The sequence below is a fragment of the Antechinus flavipes genome, chromosome 2 (assembly GCF_016432865.1).
Source record: "Antechinus flavipes isolate AdamAnt ecotype Samford, QLD, Australia chromosome 2, AdamAnt_v2, whole genome shotgun sequence".
Taxonomy (NCBI): domain Eukaryota; kingdom Metazoa; phylum Chordata; class Mammalia; order Dasyuromorphia; family Dasyuridae; genus Antechinus; species Antechinus flavipes.
This window is the reverse complement of record NC_067399.1, coordinates 40,594,943-40,613,445: the sequence shown is the minus strand read 5'-3', so window position 1 is coordinate 40,613,445 and position 18,503 is coordinate 40,594,943. Positions and strand designations below refer to the sequence as shown.

General features: G+C 42.6%; 1 protein-coding gene and 1 long non-coding RNA gene across 22 annotated transcripts; both read left to right on the top strand.

Annotated features, from left to right (window-relative positions):
- The first annotated feature begins 3,804 nt into the window (after positions 1–3,804).
- CFAP20 (cilia and flagella associated protein 20) lies at positions 3,805–16,972 on the top strand. Its single transcript, XM_051974569.1, has 5 exons — positions 3,805–4,172; positions 15,091–15,170; positions 15,691–15,802; positions 16,341–16,529; positions 16,853–16,972. The coding sequence occupies exons 1-5, from the start codon at positions 4,089–4,091 to the stop codon at positions 16,970–16,972; spliced, it is 585 nt and encodes a 194-aa protein (XP_051830529.1). The 5' UTR covers positions 3,805–4,088.
- On the top strand, positions 4,556–6,939 carry LOC127547635 (uncharacterized). Of its 21 annotated transcripts, XR_007950229.1 has the most exons (11): positions 4,556–4,685; positions 4,732–4,869; positions 4,962–5,007; positions 5,098–5,189; positions 5,419–5,464; positions 5,555–5,646; positions 5,693–5,784; positions 5,830–5,921; positions 5,967–6,104; positions 6,151–6,288; positions 6,335–6,939. It is a non-coding gene; the product is annotated as an uncharacterized LOC127547635 (long non-coding RNA). The 21 variants fall into 21 exon arrangements; XR_007950238.1 differs by lacking the exon at positions 4,962–5,007 and having other exon boundaries at positions 4,732–4,823; positions 5,098–5,143; XR_007950241.1 differs by lacking the exon at positions 4,962–5,007 and having other exon boundaries at positions 4,732–4,823; positions 5,967–6,058.
- Positions 16,973–18,503: the final 1,531 nt, after the last annotated feature.

The window sequence follows — 18,503 nt, the reverse complement described above, 5'->3', positions numbered from 1 at the left end:
ATTTCCATGTGTGGTTGAGGCAGAATGAAGGAGGGGAAGTATGTCATGGAATTTAAGATGGTCCAGGAATTGGGAGGTTTTAAAGTTTGAGAAAAAGCATTAATATAGAGCTATTAAAGTTCCCTAATGTAAAGGTAAGAGGAATATATTAGAAATGGGATGTGCTAAAAGATTAACATCTCATAACAATGTTGACAAATTTCTGGTCAGGATATTATTTTCTTTGTAGAAGGAGGCAGACGAGACAGTTTAGGAAGATGCAGAGAAAGTTGAGACTAGAATCATGAGAGCAGAGTTTGGTTCCTAGGAGTGAGGCCTGAGCTGCAATTGGCGCCTTCTCAGTCTCAGCCATGACAGCTGTGGAGAGGCCCTGGCAGAGCCTTTCAGTCTATAAATCAGCCGCAGACAGAGCTAATGATTAAGAGACAAATGTTTCAGCTCCTCAAATTCCCAGATCAAGCCATAGGTGCCAGGAACCTGCCTCAGAGGGGGATGAGTAGGGGAGCTTTCAGAGCCCTGTTTTCTAAGAAAAGTGTCAAGAGTTCTGGAACCTGATGTTCTAGGGAGAGAATGAGGAAGTGCATTTGGGTTGAGAGATGGAAAGAAGGATGGAGTAGTAAAGAGGAGGGCACTAAGCAGACACAGCCAAGAAGCAAACCTGACTGTGTGCATGGGAAGGACAATTGCCTCTTGAGCACCCATAAGTTCACATTGCTTCAGGAGGACTTTCCAAGTTCATAAAGCCTGTATAGATCCCTGGAGTGAAGGCAGGACCACCTGGAATGACTAGATTTGGATGAGAATTGTGTTCATTGTTGATGGACTGCTGGGAGTCCATTTTGTTACTTTATGCAAAAAGTGTGACAAATCAAGGTTCTTGGCCTCTGGCTGCACCTGGAATGTGTCCTTCACATCAGTTCCTTCAAAGCTCAGTTCAAGCATCACTTTCTCCATTGTGCTTTCCCTGATTTCCCCCTCTTATCCCTGTTAATATTTTTTCCTTTCTCAAATTAGCTTGAATTACCTTATCTTTCTTCATGTGGGGACACTTGGTAGAATAAAAGTTCCCTGAAGTCCAGTATTAATTTGTCTTTGAAACTCCAATACAGATGCCAATGTCTTGTTCATTAAAGGTGATTAATAGATCCTTGTTGTTGAATTAAACTGGTTATCACTTAGTTTGATCCTCAGTTTCCTCCTCTGTAAAAATAACATGTAACATTTCTATAGACTTTAAGGTTTGTAAAGTGCCTTAAATATTATTTCATTTTATTCTCACAACCACCCTGGGAAAGGTATGCTATCAGATTTTAAGTTCCTTGAGGACAGAGGACTGTTTTTTGCTTCATTTTGTATCCTTGGTGTTTAACACAGTGCCTGGCACATAGAGGGGCTTAATAAATGCTTATTGATTGATTATTCCCATGTTACAGATGAGGAAACTGGAGCTGAGAAAGTTTAGAACACTGTAATGAGTGCTATACGGTGGATAACAAAGTTGGAGTCAGGAAGATCTGAGTTCATATTCGGCCACAGCCACTAGCTGTAATCCTAAGACATCTAACCTTTCTCAGTCTTAGGATGAGTTTCCTCATCTATAAAATGGGGATAATAGCATTGTCAATAAACATTTTTTAAAGTGCCTATTCTGTGCTAGAGGCTGTACTCAGTACTAAGAATACAAAAAGAGGCAAAAGACTGCTCATGTCCTCAGTGAGCTCACCATCTGATGGAGGAGACAAGATGCAGACAAATACTGTAAGCTAAATACAGGATGAATAGGAAATAAAGGTGGAAGGGGTTAGAATCATGAGGTGTTGGGCAGAATAGCATACACAGTAACAGCAATATTGTACAATGATCACATGTGAATAACAACTACTCTCAGCAATACAGTGAGCAGAGACAATTTCAAAGATCTCATGATGAAAAATGCCATCCACCTCTAGAGAAAGAACGGACTGAATATGAATGTAGATACAGATCAGAACCAACTTTTTTTAAAATTGGTTTTGGTTTTTGGTCTGTTTTCTTTCACAATATGACTAATATGGAAATGTTATACATGACTGCACACATATAATCTATATAAAATTGCTTGCATCAATGAGGGGCAGGGAAGAAGAAAAATTTTAATTCAAAAAAAATTTTTTTAAGAACCTTTAAAAATTTTACATTGTCAACCAGACTGGAATAGGTCTTTAACCTGTGGGTGGCCAGGTTGAGCCAAACAAAGCAGGCTAGAGACAGGAAAGTCAGGAATCAAATAGACATTTAATAACAAAGTGAGGGGAAAGGCTTGCAAGCAAAGACACTTGTTGGATCTCTGCTCCTCCTGAGGGCTGAAGGCAATGTGGGAAGATCTCAAAACTTATACTTATGGCTGAACTGTGAGCTGTAGCCCTGACACTGAGGGGTAGTAGCAACAGTGTGTTTGTTAAATTTGATTCCTATCAGGGCTTCATAATCAGAGACATTTCTGGGATTTTGCTGTGGCTGAGATTATCCAGATGATGAGCACAAAGGATTGTTATGCTAAATTCAGGGCACAGCCTGGTTGCTGGGCCTTAGCTCTGGAAAACAGACATCTTGACAACATATAATTGGGGGGGGGGGGGAGGAGGGGGAGAAGGAGGGAGGAGAAAAGAGACCAAAATATTAGAAAAAGAATTGGAGAAAATTTTCTGTAAAAAATGGGATTTTAGTTGAGACTTGAAGGCAGTGGGTAGAAATGAAGAGGGGAAGCAGTATTTCAGGCATGTTGGACAGCCAGAGAATTCATGAGTGGGTGAGGGGTGTGTGTGTGTGTGTGTGTGTGACATGATCAGACCTGAATTTTAGGAAAATTACTTTAGGGGAAGATAGATTGGGGTAGAGGGGAGACTCCAGGCAGGCAAGTCCTTCAGCAGCTAGCAATGTTCAGGCAGGAGGGGATGAAAGTCTGTATCAGTTGCTGTCAGATGTTACAGAAGTGAAATCAACAAGAGATGCTCTGGAGGTGAAATCGACCTGAGATGCTGCAGCACGAAATCATGAAACGGAGAAGTCCTGGTCTTGGTTTGTGTGTTATGGTGGGTGTGAGCTGAGAAAGCGCACACTTTTTACACTCCTTTTCGCCCAAGAAATTTTTGGGACCCACAGATATAGAGGTGTATGGAATAGGTATCCAAACCAAGCATTTACTGATAATAAAACCATAATTTCACCACCCCCACACCAGAAAGTGGTGGAGAGAGGCTCCTTACCACCTTGGGAGGTGAGTGCTGTGCTATGAATCGTATTTTGCAGAGGAAGAAACAGCTTCAGTGTCTCTCCAGGGTCACTCAGCTAATAAACATCTTAGGTGGAATTGGAACTCAAGTCCTCTCGACTTCGAACTCCGGGGTCTCTCCGCCCCTCCACCAAGGGGGACAGTCAGTGGTGAGGACACTCCCCGTTCTAACAGTTCCTGAACGCCTTCCTGGCTTCCCCAGTCACTCAGGGCTCTCTTAGCTCCTCCTCCCTCTCTCCTCTGACTCCTTCCCCCGCCAGGGGGCGTGTCCACCTTGCTCTGGGTTTCCATCCGCCCCGCCCTCTGCGGTTCCCATGGTACCACGCAGGCGCCGACAACAAACTGTGCTCTCCCCTCTCCCGGGCCGAGCCGAGCTGGTCAAATGTCGAAAAAGTAGTTCCCTGGCAACCGGGCTGCTTTCGCGCCGGGTGGAGCTGGAGGAGGGCCCCGAGAGTGTTGGGACGCCCTGGGCGCCGGAAGTGGAGCGGCGCCCGGCGGAAGAATCTCGACGCGTAGCGCTCCGCCCCATTTGAGCGTCGTCGTGCGAAGCGAAGAGCGGGCGGCGCGGCCGGCGGTTGCTGTGGAGGCGGCTTGGAGGCGGCGGCTGCTGTGACAGCGGCGGCGGCAGGCGACGGAGTGGGACGCGGCTCGGCGGCGGCCGCGGCGGCAGCGGAGCGGAGGCCCTACGGACTGCGCACGCAGAGTCCCGGCAGCCTGACCCGCCCGGCGCCCCGCTCCCCGCGCGGAGCCGCCGCGGGGCCTAGGCCGGCCCGACCCCGTGGAGGGGGGGTTCCCGAAGGAGGAAGAGGCCGGCGCGATGTTCAAGAACACGTTCCAGAGCGGCTTCCTCTCCATTCTCTATAGCATCGGAAGCAAACCCTTGCAGATCTGGGACAAGAAGGTGCGAGGCCCCCTGCAGCCCCTGCTTCCTCCCTCCCCGCCCCCACCCCCCGTGCATCCCCTCCTCCTCTCTGCTACCTCAACCCCTCTCCCCTTCCTCTCCTCCATCACAACAATCTTGTCTTCCCAAAATTCTACCAAACTCCTCCCTGGGTATTGTATTTCTCCGTGCCTCAGTTTCCCCGTCTGCAAATGGCGGTAATGGTGCTTGCTCTCTCAGAGGAAATATGAAAATCGGTGTGTGTAACCATCCAGGTTTTGCCATCGTAGAGGTTCTGGCCCTTTGTGAAGCTTTTATCATCCAGGGAGAAGGGAGGGAGAAGGGAGCAGGTAACTAGGGAGGGAGTCATGGTGCATCCAGGGAGAAGGGGAGCAGGTAACTAGGGAGGGAGTCATGGTGCATCCAGGGAGAAGGGGAGCAGGTAACTAGGGAAAGTATCCTGGTGCATCCAGGGAGAAGGGGAGCAGGTAACTAGGGAAAGTATCCTGGTGCATCCAGGGAGAAGGGGAGCAGGTAACTAGGGAGGGAGTCATGGTGCATCCAGGGAGAAGGGGAGCAGGTAACTAGGGAAAGTATCCTGGTGCATCCAGGGAGAAGGGGAGCAGGTAACTAGGGAAAGTATCCTGGTGCATCCAGGGAGAAGGGGAGCAGGTAACTAGGGAGGGAGTCATGGTGCATCCAGGGAGAAGGGGAGCAGGTAACTAGGGAAAGTATCCTGCTGCATCCAGGGAGAAGGGGAGCAGGTAACTAGGGAGGGCATCCTGGTGCATCCAGGCTGAAGGGGAGCAGGTAACTAGGGAAAGTATCCTGGTGCATCCAGGGAGAAGGGGAGCAGGTAACTAGGGAAAGTATCCTGGTGCATCCAGGGAGAGGGGAGCAGGTAACTAGGAAAGTATCCTGGTGCATCCAGGGAGAAGGGGAGCAGGTAACTAGGGAAAGTATCCTGGTGCATCCAGGGAGAAGGGGAGCAGGTAACTAGGGAGGGAGTCATGGTGCATCCAGGGAGAAGGGGAGCAGGTAACTAGGGAAAGTATCCTGGTGCATCAGGGAGAAGGGGAGCAGGTAACTAGGGAGGGCATCCTGGTGCATCCAGGCTGAAGGGGAGCAGGTAACTAGGGAGGGAGTCATGGTGCATCCAGGGAGAAGGGGAGCAGGTAACTAGGGAAAGTATCCTGCTGCATCCAGGGAGAAGGGGAGCAGGTAACTAGGGAGGGCATCCTGGTGCATCCAGGCTGAAGGGGAGCAGGTAACTAGGGAAAGTATCCTGGTGCATCCAGGGAGAAGGGGAGCAGGTAACTAGGGAAAGTATCCTGGTGCATCAGGGAGAAGGGGAGCAGGTAACTAGGGAAAGTATCCTGGTGCATCCAGGAGAAGGGGAGCAGGTAACTAGGGAAAGTATCCTGGTGCATCCAGGGAGAAGGGGAGCAGGTAACTAGGGAAAGTATCCTGGTGCATCCAGGGAGAAGGGGAGCAGGTAACTAGGGAGGGAGTCATGGTGCATCCAGGGAGAAGGGGAGCAGGTAACTAGGGAAAGTATCCTGGTGCATCCAGGGAGAAGGGGAGCAGGTAACTAGGGAAAGTATCCTGGTGCATCCAGGGAGAAGGGGAGCAGGTAACTAGGGAAGTATCCTGGTGCATCCAGGGAGAAGGGGAGCAGGTAACTAGGGAAAGTATCCTGGTGCATCCAGGGAGAAGGGGAGCAGGTAACTAGGGAAAGTATCCTGGTGCATCCAGGGAGAAGGGGAGCAGGTAACTAGGGAAGTATCCTGGTGCATCCAGGGAGAAGGGGAGCAGGTAACTAGGGAAAGTATCCTGGTGCATCCAGGGAGAAGGGGAGCAGGTAACTAGGGAAAGTATCCTGGTGCATCCAGGGAGAAGGGGAGCAGGTAACTAGGGAAAGTATCCTGGTGCATCCAGGGAGAAGGGGAGCAGGTAACTAGGGAAAGTATCCTGGTGCATCCAGGGAGAAGGGGAACAGGTAACTAGGGAGGGAGTCATGGTGCATCCAGGGAGAAGGGGAGCAGGTAACTAGGGAAAGTATCCTGGTGCATCCAGGGAGAAGGGGAGCAGGTAACTAGGGAAAGTATCCTGGTGCATCCAGGGAGAAGGGGAGCAGGTAACTAGGGAGGGAGTCATGGTGCATCCAGGGAGAAGGGGAGCAGGTAACTAGGGAAAGTATCCTGGTGCATCCAGGGAGAAGGGGAGCAGGTAACTAGGGAAAGTATCCTGGTGCATCCAGGGAGAAGGGGAGCAGGTAACTAGGGAGGGCATCCTGGTGCATCCAGGCTGAAGGGGAGCAAGTAAGTAGGGAGGGAGTCATGGTGCATTCAGGGAGGAGGGGGATGGGGAGCAGGTCACTATGGAGATTGTCTTGGTGCATCCAGGGAGACTGTGTGCCTGCAACAGGGAGCAGGTAACTGGAGGGAGGTAGGGTGGTGTAATGGAATGAGCACTTACCACCCTCACCTCTCTTTAATACCTATCTGCTCTCCACTCTCTTAAGTGACTTTTCTGGGCGCCATTTTCCTCATCTCTAAAATGAGAAGGTTGTAACTGAGTTTCAATGGATAAATGATGGACAGACACAGCTACACCCAGAGAAGGAACACTGGGAAACGAATGTGAACTATTTGCATTTTTGATTTTCTTCCCGAGTTATTTTTACCTTCTGAATCCAATTCTCCCTGTGCAATAAGAGAACTGTTCGGTTCTGCAAACATATATTGTATCTAGGATATACTGCAACATATTTAACATATATAGGACTGCTTGCCATCTTGGGGGGGGGGAGGGGGTGGAGGGAGGGAGGGGAAAAAACGAAACATAAGCGAGTGCAAAGGGATAATGTTGTAAAAAAATTACCCTGGCATGGATTCTGTCAATACAAAGTTATTATTAAATAAAATAAAATTTAAATTAAAAAAATAATAATTAAAAAAATAAAAATAAAATAAAATGAGGTTGGAGTTAATGACTTTTTAAGGATTCCTCAGTTACTTATCCCATCTGGCAGTGAAGGAATTAGATCAGAGGATTCCTAAAGTCCCTTTCTGAACTCTGCCTGTAGTGACTAATATGCCCAGCTAGGGAAGGTACCAGTTATGGGCATTTGATATAGTTAACGACAGCAGCATTTTGCTTAGCCTTTAATCATTTGTGGCAATAAAGTTAACAGGGATCTTAGAGATCATTTAGTTCAGTATCCTTATTTTACAAATCAGAAAGCAGACTCAGAATGGTCATCGGAATTTTATCAAGGCTCAAGTTATGTATTTTCTTAGCTATCAAGTTTCTGTTGGGCTTTCTTCTGCAAGTTTAGTAGATAGCACAGCTTTTCCCACCATTGTAAAATTACAGATTGGAACTAACTCTATTTCTTTCCACATAAGGGTTTCGGTGATTTATTCCTTATTTTTCACTGCTTCTGGAAATAATCTCAAACTATAATTGGAAATTGTGGTGGGCAGCAGGTAACTACAGTGGAATTAGCTTGAATTGGGTTAACTCTACAGTTGACTAGCTGAGTAACTGAGTAATAAGATTCAGTTTCCTTAATATGAGGGTACTAGAATAGGTGACTCTTAAAGGCTCTTCATGTGGTATTAGGCTTTGAGATCTGAACTGAATTATTTGTGCCTTAGTGTCCTCTGCATCAAAAAAGGATAATGGTGAAAGAAAAAGCCACCGAGGGAATACATTCTGAGCTAAATTCAAGACTTTATTTTAATGGCTACTACTTGTTTCATCAAATTGAGAGGATGTTACTGAAGGATATAGAACAGAAGCTGATTGGTTCTCCAGCTTCAAGTTCTGGGTTTTTGTGGGTGGGTTTTCATAATATAGATTGTTTTATTTTGAATGTGTTCCCAGAATACAAACACATACTGAAATATAAATTTGAAATAAATATCCTGAAGCCAAATAAAAATTTAGATTATACTTAATGTCTCTCCCTTTTATTAGCAAGGATTACTGAGAAGTGAATGCACATTTGTAGTATCTGTACTTGCTTAGGAAGTTTTCTTACCAAAAAATGTAAAGTTTTTTTTTTTTTTTTTAAGCCCTTTTGAATATCTTGCTTTTCTTTAACATTCTCTGATTTTGCTCAAGCACAATAATCTTGCTTTCCTGTAGAGGTTAACAAACTTCATATTGAAAAGCATAATTTAGGAAGATTGAATATCCTAGTTGAATATAGTAGAAGACTTTTCAAGTGCTGTTGTCCAGAGATAGGACTCAGACTGGTTTCATAGGTGTAAGTGCACATTGTTACATCAGGCTTTCATGGTCCAGAGTTATGCTTTAGGTATATAATTGGACCTATGTAGCTGAATCCATGGGATGAGCTATGCTGGAACAGGATTCTAAAGTCTCCCCAATCTGTCTCAGACCACTGCTGTGGTTGTGACTCTCTAGATGTCTGCCTCACACTTCACTGCTGATGAGAGAACATGCCTGGGGATGCCTGGGGGTGACTTAAATCAGGTTTGTAGATTCGATTCATTCATTTTGCTTTTCACTGAGAACTCTGGTCCCCTAACCAAGTAGCTGTTTGTTACATACAAGTTCTTGGTCACAAAGTGGATGAGGAATTTAAGTATGGGCCTAGGGCAATCCGGTGCACTGTGGACAGTTTACAATCTCCTTCACGATGAATCAGAGGCATCAACTTTATATCTGAAAGCTATTTGAGAGAGATGAGAAAAGTTTTAAAAATTATAAGACTATGCATGTGAAATTTGACCAGTTCTAATTTTTTTTATACTTTTATTTAAGAATTCATTCCATTGGTGCCGCTACTGCTAAAAGTTATTTAGTAAAGCCTGTCCTTTTTTTTTTTTTTTTAACTCTGTTGTCTAGGTATCTGGTAACTTTGTTCATAGTGTAGTAAAGTTTCATTAATTCTAAAATTACACGTTTGCAAACAGCTGGACATTAGCTTTTGGTCTAGTTAGTTTATCTACCTTAGAAACAGATGGATTAGAAGTGCTCACATAATGGAATTGAAGAGGAAAATGCAATAAGATTTTGGAAAGGAGAGCAATTTGAATGGATATCAGAGTTTGATGAAAGTTCTAAGAGTTCTTCTAGCTTTTGGAAGTGTCATCATTTTGTTGGGAGCAAAGCCACAAAAAGATTTAATGAAATCTTTGTTAGAGAGATGTTTCAATATTGTTTGGGCTTTATCCCCTCATCTTTTTTTTTTGGTTTCATTTTTCACATCTTACATGTTAATTTGTCAACATGTTTACATGTGAATTATAAAAGCTCGTTACTGTAGTGCGCTGTGTCCCATAACATTGCCACTAGAGGTCAGATGATACGCTGATGATACACATACTCACACAAGACAGATGTTTGTCCACCAGAATTATAAACAATAAGTTAAACAATAGATGGATATAATAAATATAAAATATCCATAAATATTAGTAAGTAACTTTTAGAACCACACAACTTTTTGAAAAAGATCTTCATAACAGTAAGAGACTATATGTGTGTTTGCATTACTCATCTTAAATACACAGAATTTAAAAGTTCTTGAGGATTTTTTTTTAAAGCTCTAAGCATGAAAGGGCCAAGTGCATAGAATAGCCATATTAAGATTATAGACAATATATCCGTAGTCATTGATTCAGAGCTATGGACAGAACATAACTTAAACACTTGCTATTCTGGAAGCAGCTTGAAAATAGTCCAGGACCCAGTGATTAGGGACAAAATGTATCAGGAAAAAGGATGAGACGTGGGGAGTATAACTTTAATTTGTATCAGTTTGGTAAATAATGACTGAGATCAGTACAAAGTAATTACAATTATATTAATATTTAACCCTTACATACTTCAGTGGACTGAAGTCTCATCCTCATGGGAACATTATGCACTAGTGTAAATCAGTCTACACACTCTCTTCCTCTGTGGTCATTGATTCACTGAGTGCCAGCATCTCACAGCAAGACATGGTCACCACAAATGTTTGTAGGAGGAGACTCTCCTTTGTTGGAGAAAGCAATTGTGCTCGTGGGTGTACATTATTTTTATTGGATATAAAAAAGTTAAATAATTTCTTATAAATTTGCAGGGTTTTGTGATCAGAGGGAATGGTTTTTTTAAGCCTCTGATTCTGACAATGCATTCTTCATTCTTTTTTAAACAGTTAGTTCTTATATGATAAATAAGCTTTTAGTTAGGGTGCTAATTTCATTTCATTGAAGGTGGGAGGACATGGTTATAAAAGACACCTGTAGTTGTGAAAGTGCTCTGAGGCTTAGCCACAAGATGGAGTTGTTACTCCATGAAGGTCTTTCCTTTGCTTCAAATATATCTGAATATTTTTTCTTATTGTTCCCCCCCTCTTTTTCTCTCTTAATTGGTCATAATATAGAACAGAAGGCCACAGTATTGTTTGTTTGTTTTGTTGTGCTTAATGAATAGTGTCTTATGCTTTTTGTTTTGTTTTATAAAAGCAGACGAATGGAACTTTTAAATACTTTTCTTCAATTCTCTTTTTCCCCAGTGACCCTTGATTTCTGAACCCTTCAAGAGTCTTTATAGAAGAAGTTTGCTATTCTAGTTTTAAATAGTGATCTCTATGGTACTTTTAAAAGCAGTTCATATTTATTATGTTTAACATTTGATCGTATGTACTCCTGTGCAGGGGAGCAGGAATTGGAGTATATTCCCATTTTATAGATGAGGTAGCTGAAGCTCAGAAAAGTCAGTGATTTGCACAAAAGTCATAGGAAAAATAAGTGGCATTGTTGGTAAAGATACAGACAGTCCACATAACTTTTCAGCAGCATGTGTAATGAAGATCAGACAACATTCTGATTATATGAAAGCAAAATAGCTTTCTTTTAAAACATTTTTTTGCTAAGTTACACTTAGTCTAAATCTAGTAAGACTTTACTGGAAGTTAACAAAAAGTCTTGTTAACCATAACCTATAATATAACCTATGGCTGGCCTATGTTTTCTGAAGCAAAAAAAAGTTAACTTCTGTTGTACTGAATAGCTATCTATTGACTTAGATTTGCTGAGGACACTGAAAATTGTGCCCTCAATAATTAAGTAATGATGCCTAACTGTCTGCAGAGGTCTCCCTCAGCACATTGCTTCATTTGAAGAGGCTCTAATGTAGTGCAAACTTCTGTTGGGATCTTTGGTTGACCATGAATCTGAGCATGTCATTTAGTTTGCTGGATGGCTATGGGGTTCAGCTGCTAGGAGAATTGGGTGAGGCAAGGGGGTGAAATATGTGAAGTAGATACAACTGATTTTATTTTTAGAGTGCTTTTTTATAAGTGCAAAGCATTCAACAGACCCTTTTCCTGTTTTTTCCTTCCCACTGACCTCCTTAGGTGGTAAAAATTTTTAAAATCAGTATTCTCTCACTGCTGATGTTCTCTAGCAGAAATTGTTATTCAAAAACAGAATTATTTGCAAGATATGAGCTTAAAGATTGTTTTCTCCTCATAGAAGTTGACATAATCCCTTAGTATTAGGAAGGCTAGCTGTCCTTGTTAAGTGACTGAAAGATTTGATTTTAAGATTAAGATCTTAATGTGGGATATTACTAATTTATTTTAAAATGCATCATACAGTTAACAAAGTAAATTTAATTTGCCATACTGCATTTGTGGTCTTCAGGTAGATAGGTCTTCAAATTAAATGTAACTAAAATAATAATAATAATTGTAGGTTAATAATTTAAATAGAGGAAATCAGAAAAACTGCTTCCAATAATTCTAATTGATGAGTTATCTATTTTTGGTGTCGTTAACTGATCTGTGAAGAATTTAAGAAAGGAGGCAAATATTTTCCAAGAACCAATACCACATTTATGCCTCTAAGGTAGATATTAAGGGGTTCTTTAGAAGTTAGGTTTTCTTATTTGGCAGCTCTTTTTATTTTTGAATTAACCATCAAACCATATAACCAAATTTTCCACTTGCTTTGGAAGTCAGTTTCAGAAGTCTTTTGCATCGTTAATAATAAGATCATAGATTTGGAACCTTGGTTCCTTGGTAATAGCTTTGTCCAGTTCCCTAATTTTACAGGTAATTGTTGGTAAAATTGGAACCAGGGAATTTGAGTGACTTGAAGTTAGACAAACTTATTAAGTAAAAGGGTTAGAGGGTTCAGATCTATATCTTCTGATCCAAATTCAACCTTCTTTTCCAGTACATAAAGCAGTTAAACTTAAGAATCTTGAAGAACTTTTCTTTCATAGCATTACATAATAGCATTGAAGTAGATAGTGTGGGTGTTAATGTTCGTATTAGGCACATCAGGAGGCCCTACAAGGTTAAATGACTTGCCTGTGGCTACACAGCTTCTGAAAGATCTTATTTGGGATTTGAGTCCACTTTTTCTAACTGCAGCTTCAGGACTCTGCCCGCTCTGCTATGATGTCTTTCTCTCTGGTTAGTCTATTAGTCAGTTTTACCTCTGCCATCCTGGAAACTTGATGAAGTGGGGAAATAAGCTTACACTAATGAACTTAGTCTCTTGAATTCCCTTTACAAGCTTGGCCACTGAGGAATTGGCAGTTAGTAGTAGAAACCCTTTACTAATTAGCATCAGCTTTTTCAGTTTCACCTGAGCACTCGAATTAAATGGGCAATGGAAAAGATAAGGTACCAGCCTTCCTTCAGAGGTTAAACCTCTCCAGGTTGAACTAACTCATCAAGAAAGGCTGAGGCAACACTGCCAGTAGCTGGATTGTGTGTCTAGGACCTGGGAGATGTTGGCTGACTCTCCCCGCCTTTCCCTCCCTTCAGCTTATCTTCAAACAGAAAATCCTCTGCTACCTTCATTCACTTTCAGAAATTTTCTTGTCTGCAGATCTCAACTGGATTCTGAGAGTGTCACTTGTCGCTGTTATCACCCAAAGTAATCTTTCCCTCAGGAAGTTAAAACCAGTGCAGAAACATAGGAATACAGCTGGCTAGTTGGAGCTTCCTGTTTATTGGCTTCTGAGTGTAGTTGAAGACATTGCTTTTATTCTGGTAATCTTAAATGGCTTCAGTATTCTGGAGTACTTCTGGGAGGTTAGCTACTGTAAACTCAGGAGTGGGCAAAAAGCAGGGTAATCTATATCCCAAGTCTCCTTAAGCTTGAGGGAACTTTATGTGGGTCAGTGAATCAGTAAACATTCATTAAGCACCTTCTGTGTATCGAGCACTATACTAAACTAAGTAAGAGAAGCCTTATTGCTTTTGTTGATTTTGGCTGAAGTACCTAAAGATAGCTTACTTAAGTGTTCCCAAAGGCCAAACTTTAAAACCATCTTAGATGTTTACTTGTTATTTATAGATATGTTGATTTTAAAAAGGAAAATTAGAATTGTTGGACTGCTTTTCAGTAGCTAGCTCTAGAAGCCCCGAGAGTATAATTCCAATTTAGTCTTGTGAACTTTACTAATCAACTATCAAATGGATCATTCACGATTTTTAAAAAAAAAAATGTCCAGAAGTTAGATTGTTAAGAATTTAAATTTAAGTCTCTCTTTCCTTAGTGATTTATGAAGTCCTATTGGCAGTATCAGTTGTGTGTGGGGGGGTAATTTTCTTGGTGACTATCACTCCTCTGTGTTCCCCTCCCCCAAGTCTTTTCACAAACCAACAGCAGCTGTGGTCCTGAAAGTACAGGAGATTTGCCACTTCTGAAAATATTTGGCAGTGTTGATTTGTCCCTAAGACGCAATCATTTGTGATTTTTAATCTACAGATCTGAGTAATATTTGGCCAGAAGCTTTCACCAGCTTCCTTTTTAAGAGCAGTTTGAGCTTTGCTTTTTAGAGAATGTAGAAAATGCTATCTATACTAAGATGAGGTGGGTTTAATCCCCCTTCTCTGCTAATAGGATTTTACCAGAAGAGGTTTTTTTTAGAAAAAGGGGATGACTCTCCATGACACTTTGAAAGGTTAGGTGTGTACTAAACATCTTTAATTTTCTTTAATAGCTCATTATCAGTCTTAGGAATTTATTTAAACCCTTCTTCTTGAACTTATATTTTGTGTGCATATGATAATTTAATTTCTTAGGTAATATTTTTAAAAGTTAGATAGTTTATAAAACATTTTTGTAAACCTTAAAACGCTAAATGTCAGCTATTAGTATTAGTATTATTAGCAGCAGTGATTACTATTAATCAAGGGTATGTGCAAAAAAGTATGTGAAAGACAGAAGTATGACTCAAGCCCTGCCTGTTGTTAAGTCTTTTGGAGAAGGTAATGCTTGAATATATGAGGCAATGTTCCCCCCCCCCCCAAAAAAAAGGTGGATACGTTGTGTAATGAGATAAAAGGTACAGAACGGTCTAGAATGATCTGGGAATATATGTAGTATGCTTTCTAAGGCGTGTCTTTTTTTTTTTTTTTTTCTGAAACAATCCTGTTTTGAACTTTAAGAAAGACCCTATTTCTATATTCCATAGTTTGGTCATATTAACTCTACTCTTGCCTTAGAAATCTTATAAACTTTATCTCTTTTGACACTTCATCTTTGCAGACTAGAGTCCTAATTTTCTGAAGAAAAAGTTTCTTTTGACTTTTCTATTTTCTAATTTCTTTTTTGTTTTGGAATATTGATTAGAATCATTTCAAATATACCATTGTGTCTAAAGAGTAGGATGGTGTTTTCCATCTTTAAAGTTGGCCTTTTTGACTGAGCCCATTGTATGTGTTGGATCTTTTCATGACTGCACAGTGATTTTACTGGCATTTGGGACTCTGTTAGTAGAAGGAGCAACTCCATTCACTCAGCAGTGATACATAGGAGTTTATACATACCAATCCTAGGTCAGTAAACCAGACTGTTCTGCCTAAATGGTCCCCGTCACTCTTCGTCCATGTGATGCTGATTTCCTGATATTTGGGTTCTGACCAGTTTCATTTCCCTCTGTTTGTCACTAGGTGCGGAATGGCCACATCAAAAGAATCACGGATAACGACATCCAGTCCCTGGTGCTAGAGATTGAAGGGACAAATGTCAGGTAGCTTACCCTGAACTTTTAGTTTTCCCAGAGACAAGTTGGGTGCTGTGTGTTCCCAGCAAAGGAGTCCAGGATTAAGGGATACTGTGCACAGTACCCTGGATGGCATGCCTGGGAGTCTTGAGTACTTTGGGGTGTTGGGCGAGGATTGGGTGATTCTGTGGCTTCAGATCTGCATTGTTTGCACATTGAAAGAGCCAGCTGAGGGGCTCTGAGGAGAATCCCTCTTAGTAACGTCAATCTTCTGTTGTTGTTAGGCTGAGTGATTGCTTTAAACATTATTGGAGCAGAAACCGCTTCTCTACAAGGTGGAGAGATCCTCCTAAATGCTGGCTTGAAACACTTAGATGCTTTTCCCTTGAGTTTCCCTAAATCTAGTCCCTGGTTTATTATCTTTGAGCATGCTTCTGTGCTGTAGAGACTGCAAGGACACAGAGCTCAGGGAGCCAGTAAGAGAATCCAGACAGTGGCAGGGAAGGGCAATAACCAGTCTGCTGCTCTGCATTTTTTGTTTCCATAGCACTACGTATATCACATGCCCTGCGGACCCAAAGAAGACGCTGGGCATCAAACTTCCCTTCCTGGTCATGATCATCAAAAACTTGAAGAAGTACTTCACTTTTGAAGTGCAGGTGAGTGAAAAATAAAAGGGGGAGGGGAAGAAAAAGGAAGGGAAGAAGGGAGAGAGACAGACAGACACAGAGAAATAGAGAGAATAAGAGCATTGTGATTGTACTGATTAGGTTAAAGGAGAATTATCCCATCTCCCTTACCAACAGCATTTATTAAGAACTTACCAGGTGCCAGACACTATGCTCAGCCTGGAGATAAGAAGAAAAGCGAAACCAGAGTCTGAAAATTTAGAATTTACGTGATGTTAGTGGTAATAGCCGTCAGAGCATTTAAAGTTAGGTCAGAGAAACTCTGGGAATTCATTGCTGGAGAAGTCGGCGTTCCTTCTGTGATTCATCGCTCTTGGCCAGATGAGTTCATGAACTCTCCCCACGTCCTCCCCTCCCGCTGTGATGCTCCGCAGACAGCCTGGTCTTGGCCGCTTGGCGGGACTGGCCATCGGGGCCCAGTGTGGCCTGCCTCTGGGCTCAGGCTTTGGGTCCAGGGGCTTCCTCCCTGGGTCTGGTTACGCTGTTTGAAGAAGCCGTTCTGTGGCAGGTCCTCGATGACAAGAACGTGCGTCGACGGTTCCGGGCCAGTAACTACCAGAGCACCACTCGTGTCAAGCCCTTCATCTGCACCATGCCCATGCGGCTGGATGACGGCTGGAACCAGATCCAGTTCAATCTGTCTGACTTCACCCGGAGGGCGTACGGCACAAACTACATAGAGACCCTCAGGGTGCAGGTACGTCCTTCTTGCCCGGGGGAATCAGAAATCTGCCCCGTCTTCTGGACCCTGTTATGGACCCCAAGGCAGTATCCACTGCTCTCAAGGGGTTTCTGCCTTTTGGAGACCCAGAGCGTGGCACGGCGGGGTGGGAGGGATGAGGTCTCAGGGATGGCATTTGTGGACGGCCTCTTGGGGGGCTGGAGAGGCCAGGCCGAGACTAGGGAAGTGGATTTGAGGCAGGATCTGTTAGTGCCGTTAGCAGAGCGGTGGAATGCAGCATCATGATAATGAGACGGGGCCCCCTCTTTAGTCTTTGAAATGAAGTTCTGCATTCACAGATCCACGCGAACTGTCGCATCCGGCGAGTTTACTTCTCAGACAGACTCTACTCAGAGGATGAGCTGCCGGCTGAGTTCAAGCTCTATCTCCCAGTTCAGAACAAGGCGAAGGTGAGCTAGCCTGACCCCCAGCAGGAGAGCGGAGGATTAGTTGTGGAGAGCAGTGTTTTGGGTATTTTGGCTATTTTAAGATTCTGCTCCATCACTGCAAGTAGTTCTGCTTCCTCTCTGTGCAGAGCCTCTCCACAACTGATTTTCATAATAAGAATCTTTATTTTACTGATTCCGAATGGCATAATTGCATTGCCACACTACTTAGAGAGCCAGCCTTAGGGCCTGGAAAACCTGCGTCCAAGCCCCATCTTTTGCCCATACTTTTGGGTGACCCGGGTAGGTCACGTAGTTCTCAGTTCCTTGAGCAGTTGCAGATTTTCCCTGATTAAGGATTGGAGGGTTGGGGGATGGGGAGGTTCACCACGTGTTCCTTGTACTGATGAAGTCACAAGTATGGCCAAAAAAGGATTCTTGGTGTTCTTTTGTCATCAGGCCTCAGATGAAATGACCTGCCAGAGATGGTCTGTGAATCACATTTGTTTTGGCCACTTCTGACTTTTAATGTTGGAGAGTAGTTGGAGGGTGGGGAGGGAAGAAAGGCTAGTCTTATTAGACATTAAACGGCCCCTTTCCTCCTCTCCTCCCTTCATGAGGTTGTGTCCTGTCTCATGCCTAGAAGACAAAAGCAGACATTCTTACAGAGATCTTTTCTCTGGAGAAAGGATTTTTTCTCTGCCGCCTGGCAAACGTGCCCATTTTACCAGCATGTAATTTATGCTAATAGCTTAATCCAAATTAAAAAGTGTGAGTTTCCATATTTATTCTACAAAGTAGCAGGGGCCTCATGTTATTTCAGTTGTCTAGACAACTAAGCCAAGCTTCTCCTCTATGCTCTGGGCAGGTCATGCCAGAGGTAGTAGGATAAGTGGCTTTTTTTTTTTTTTTTTAAGCTCTCTACATTATTGATCATTTAAATGTTGTTTGTATTTATTCTGTTATTATTTTTTCCCCCCAGCAATAACCTAGTACCGGAAGACAACATGAGGAATAAACCCTGGGCCTAATGCTTAATTTAAAAAGGAAAATAGCTGGAGGACAATGTGAAATACAGAAATATTTAGATAAATTCAATGGGATAGGGTCCTTTTATTTAATAAATTGGTGTCCCTTGTTTTAGGACCCTAATAACCATGTAATAACTCCGTAATTACATTGTAAGTACAGTGGGAGAGAAGTGGCTTTCAGTCGCCCTTTACTAAAAACCTGCCCACTATGGGCTAAGCAAGCCCGGAAGTTATCCTCCTGCCCGTCCCTGGACATGCGGAGGTGCTATTTGCCATGGAGTTGCAGAGTTAAGTGTTCCCTGTAAAACAGATTCATTCCAATAGTTTCTCTTAATGGTTTTTTGTCTTTTTGTTTTATATATTATCTAAATATATATGTATATCATATGTAATTCTTATAATCTTGAAGTGAATAAAATGTTTTATTCTGTTTTTAAATGTTTCTAGCCTGTACCTTTTTGAATGGTGATATTTTCTCTTCCCTCTGTGATTTAACAAAAAAAATTTTTCAAAAGCTAATTCCTGAGACCATT

Coding starts and splice junctions, on each gene's coding strand:
- CFAP20 (XM_051974569.1), top strand. CDS start 4,089: ATGTTCAAGAACACGTTCCAGAGCGGCTTCCTCTCCATTCTCTATAGC. Junction 4,173..15,090: donor TGCAGATCTGGGACAAGAAG/GTGCGAGGCCCC, acceptor GTTTGTCACTAG/GTGCGGAATGGCCACATCAA. Junction 15,803..16,340: donor ACTTCACTTTTGAAGTGCAG/GTGAGTGAAAAA, acceptor GTTCTGTGGCAG/GTCCTCGATGACAAGAACGT.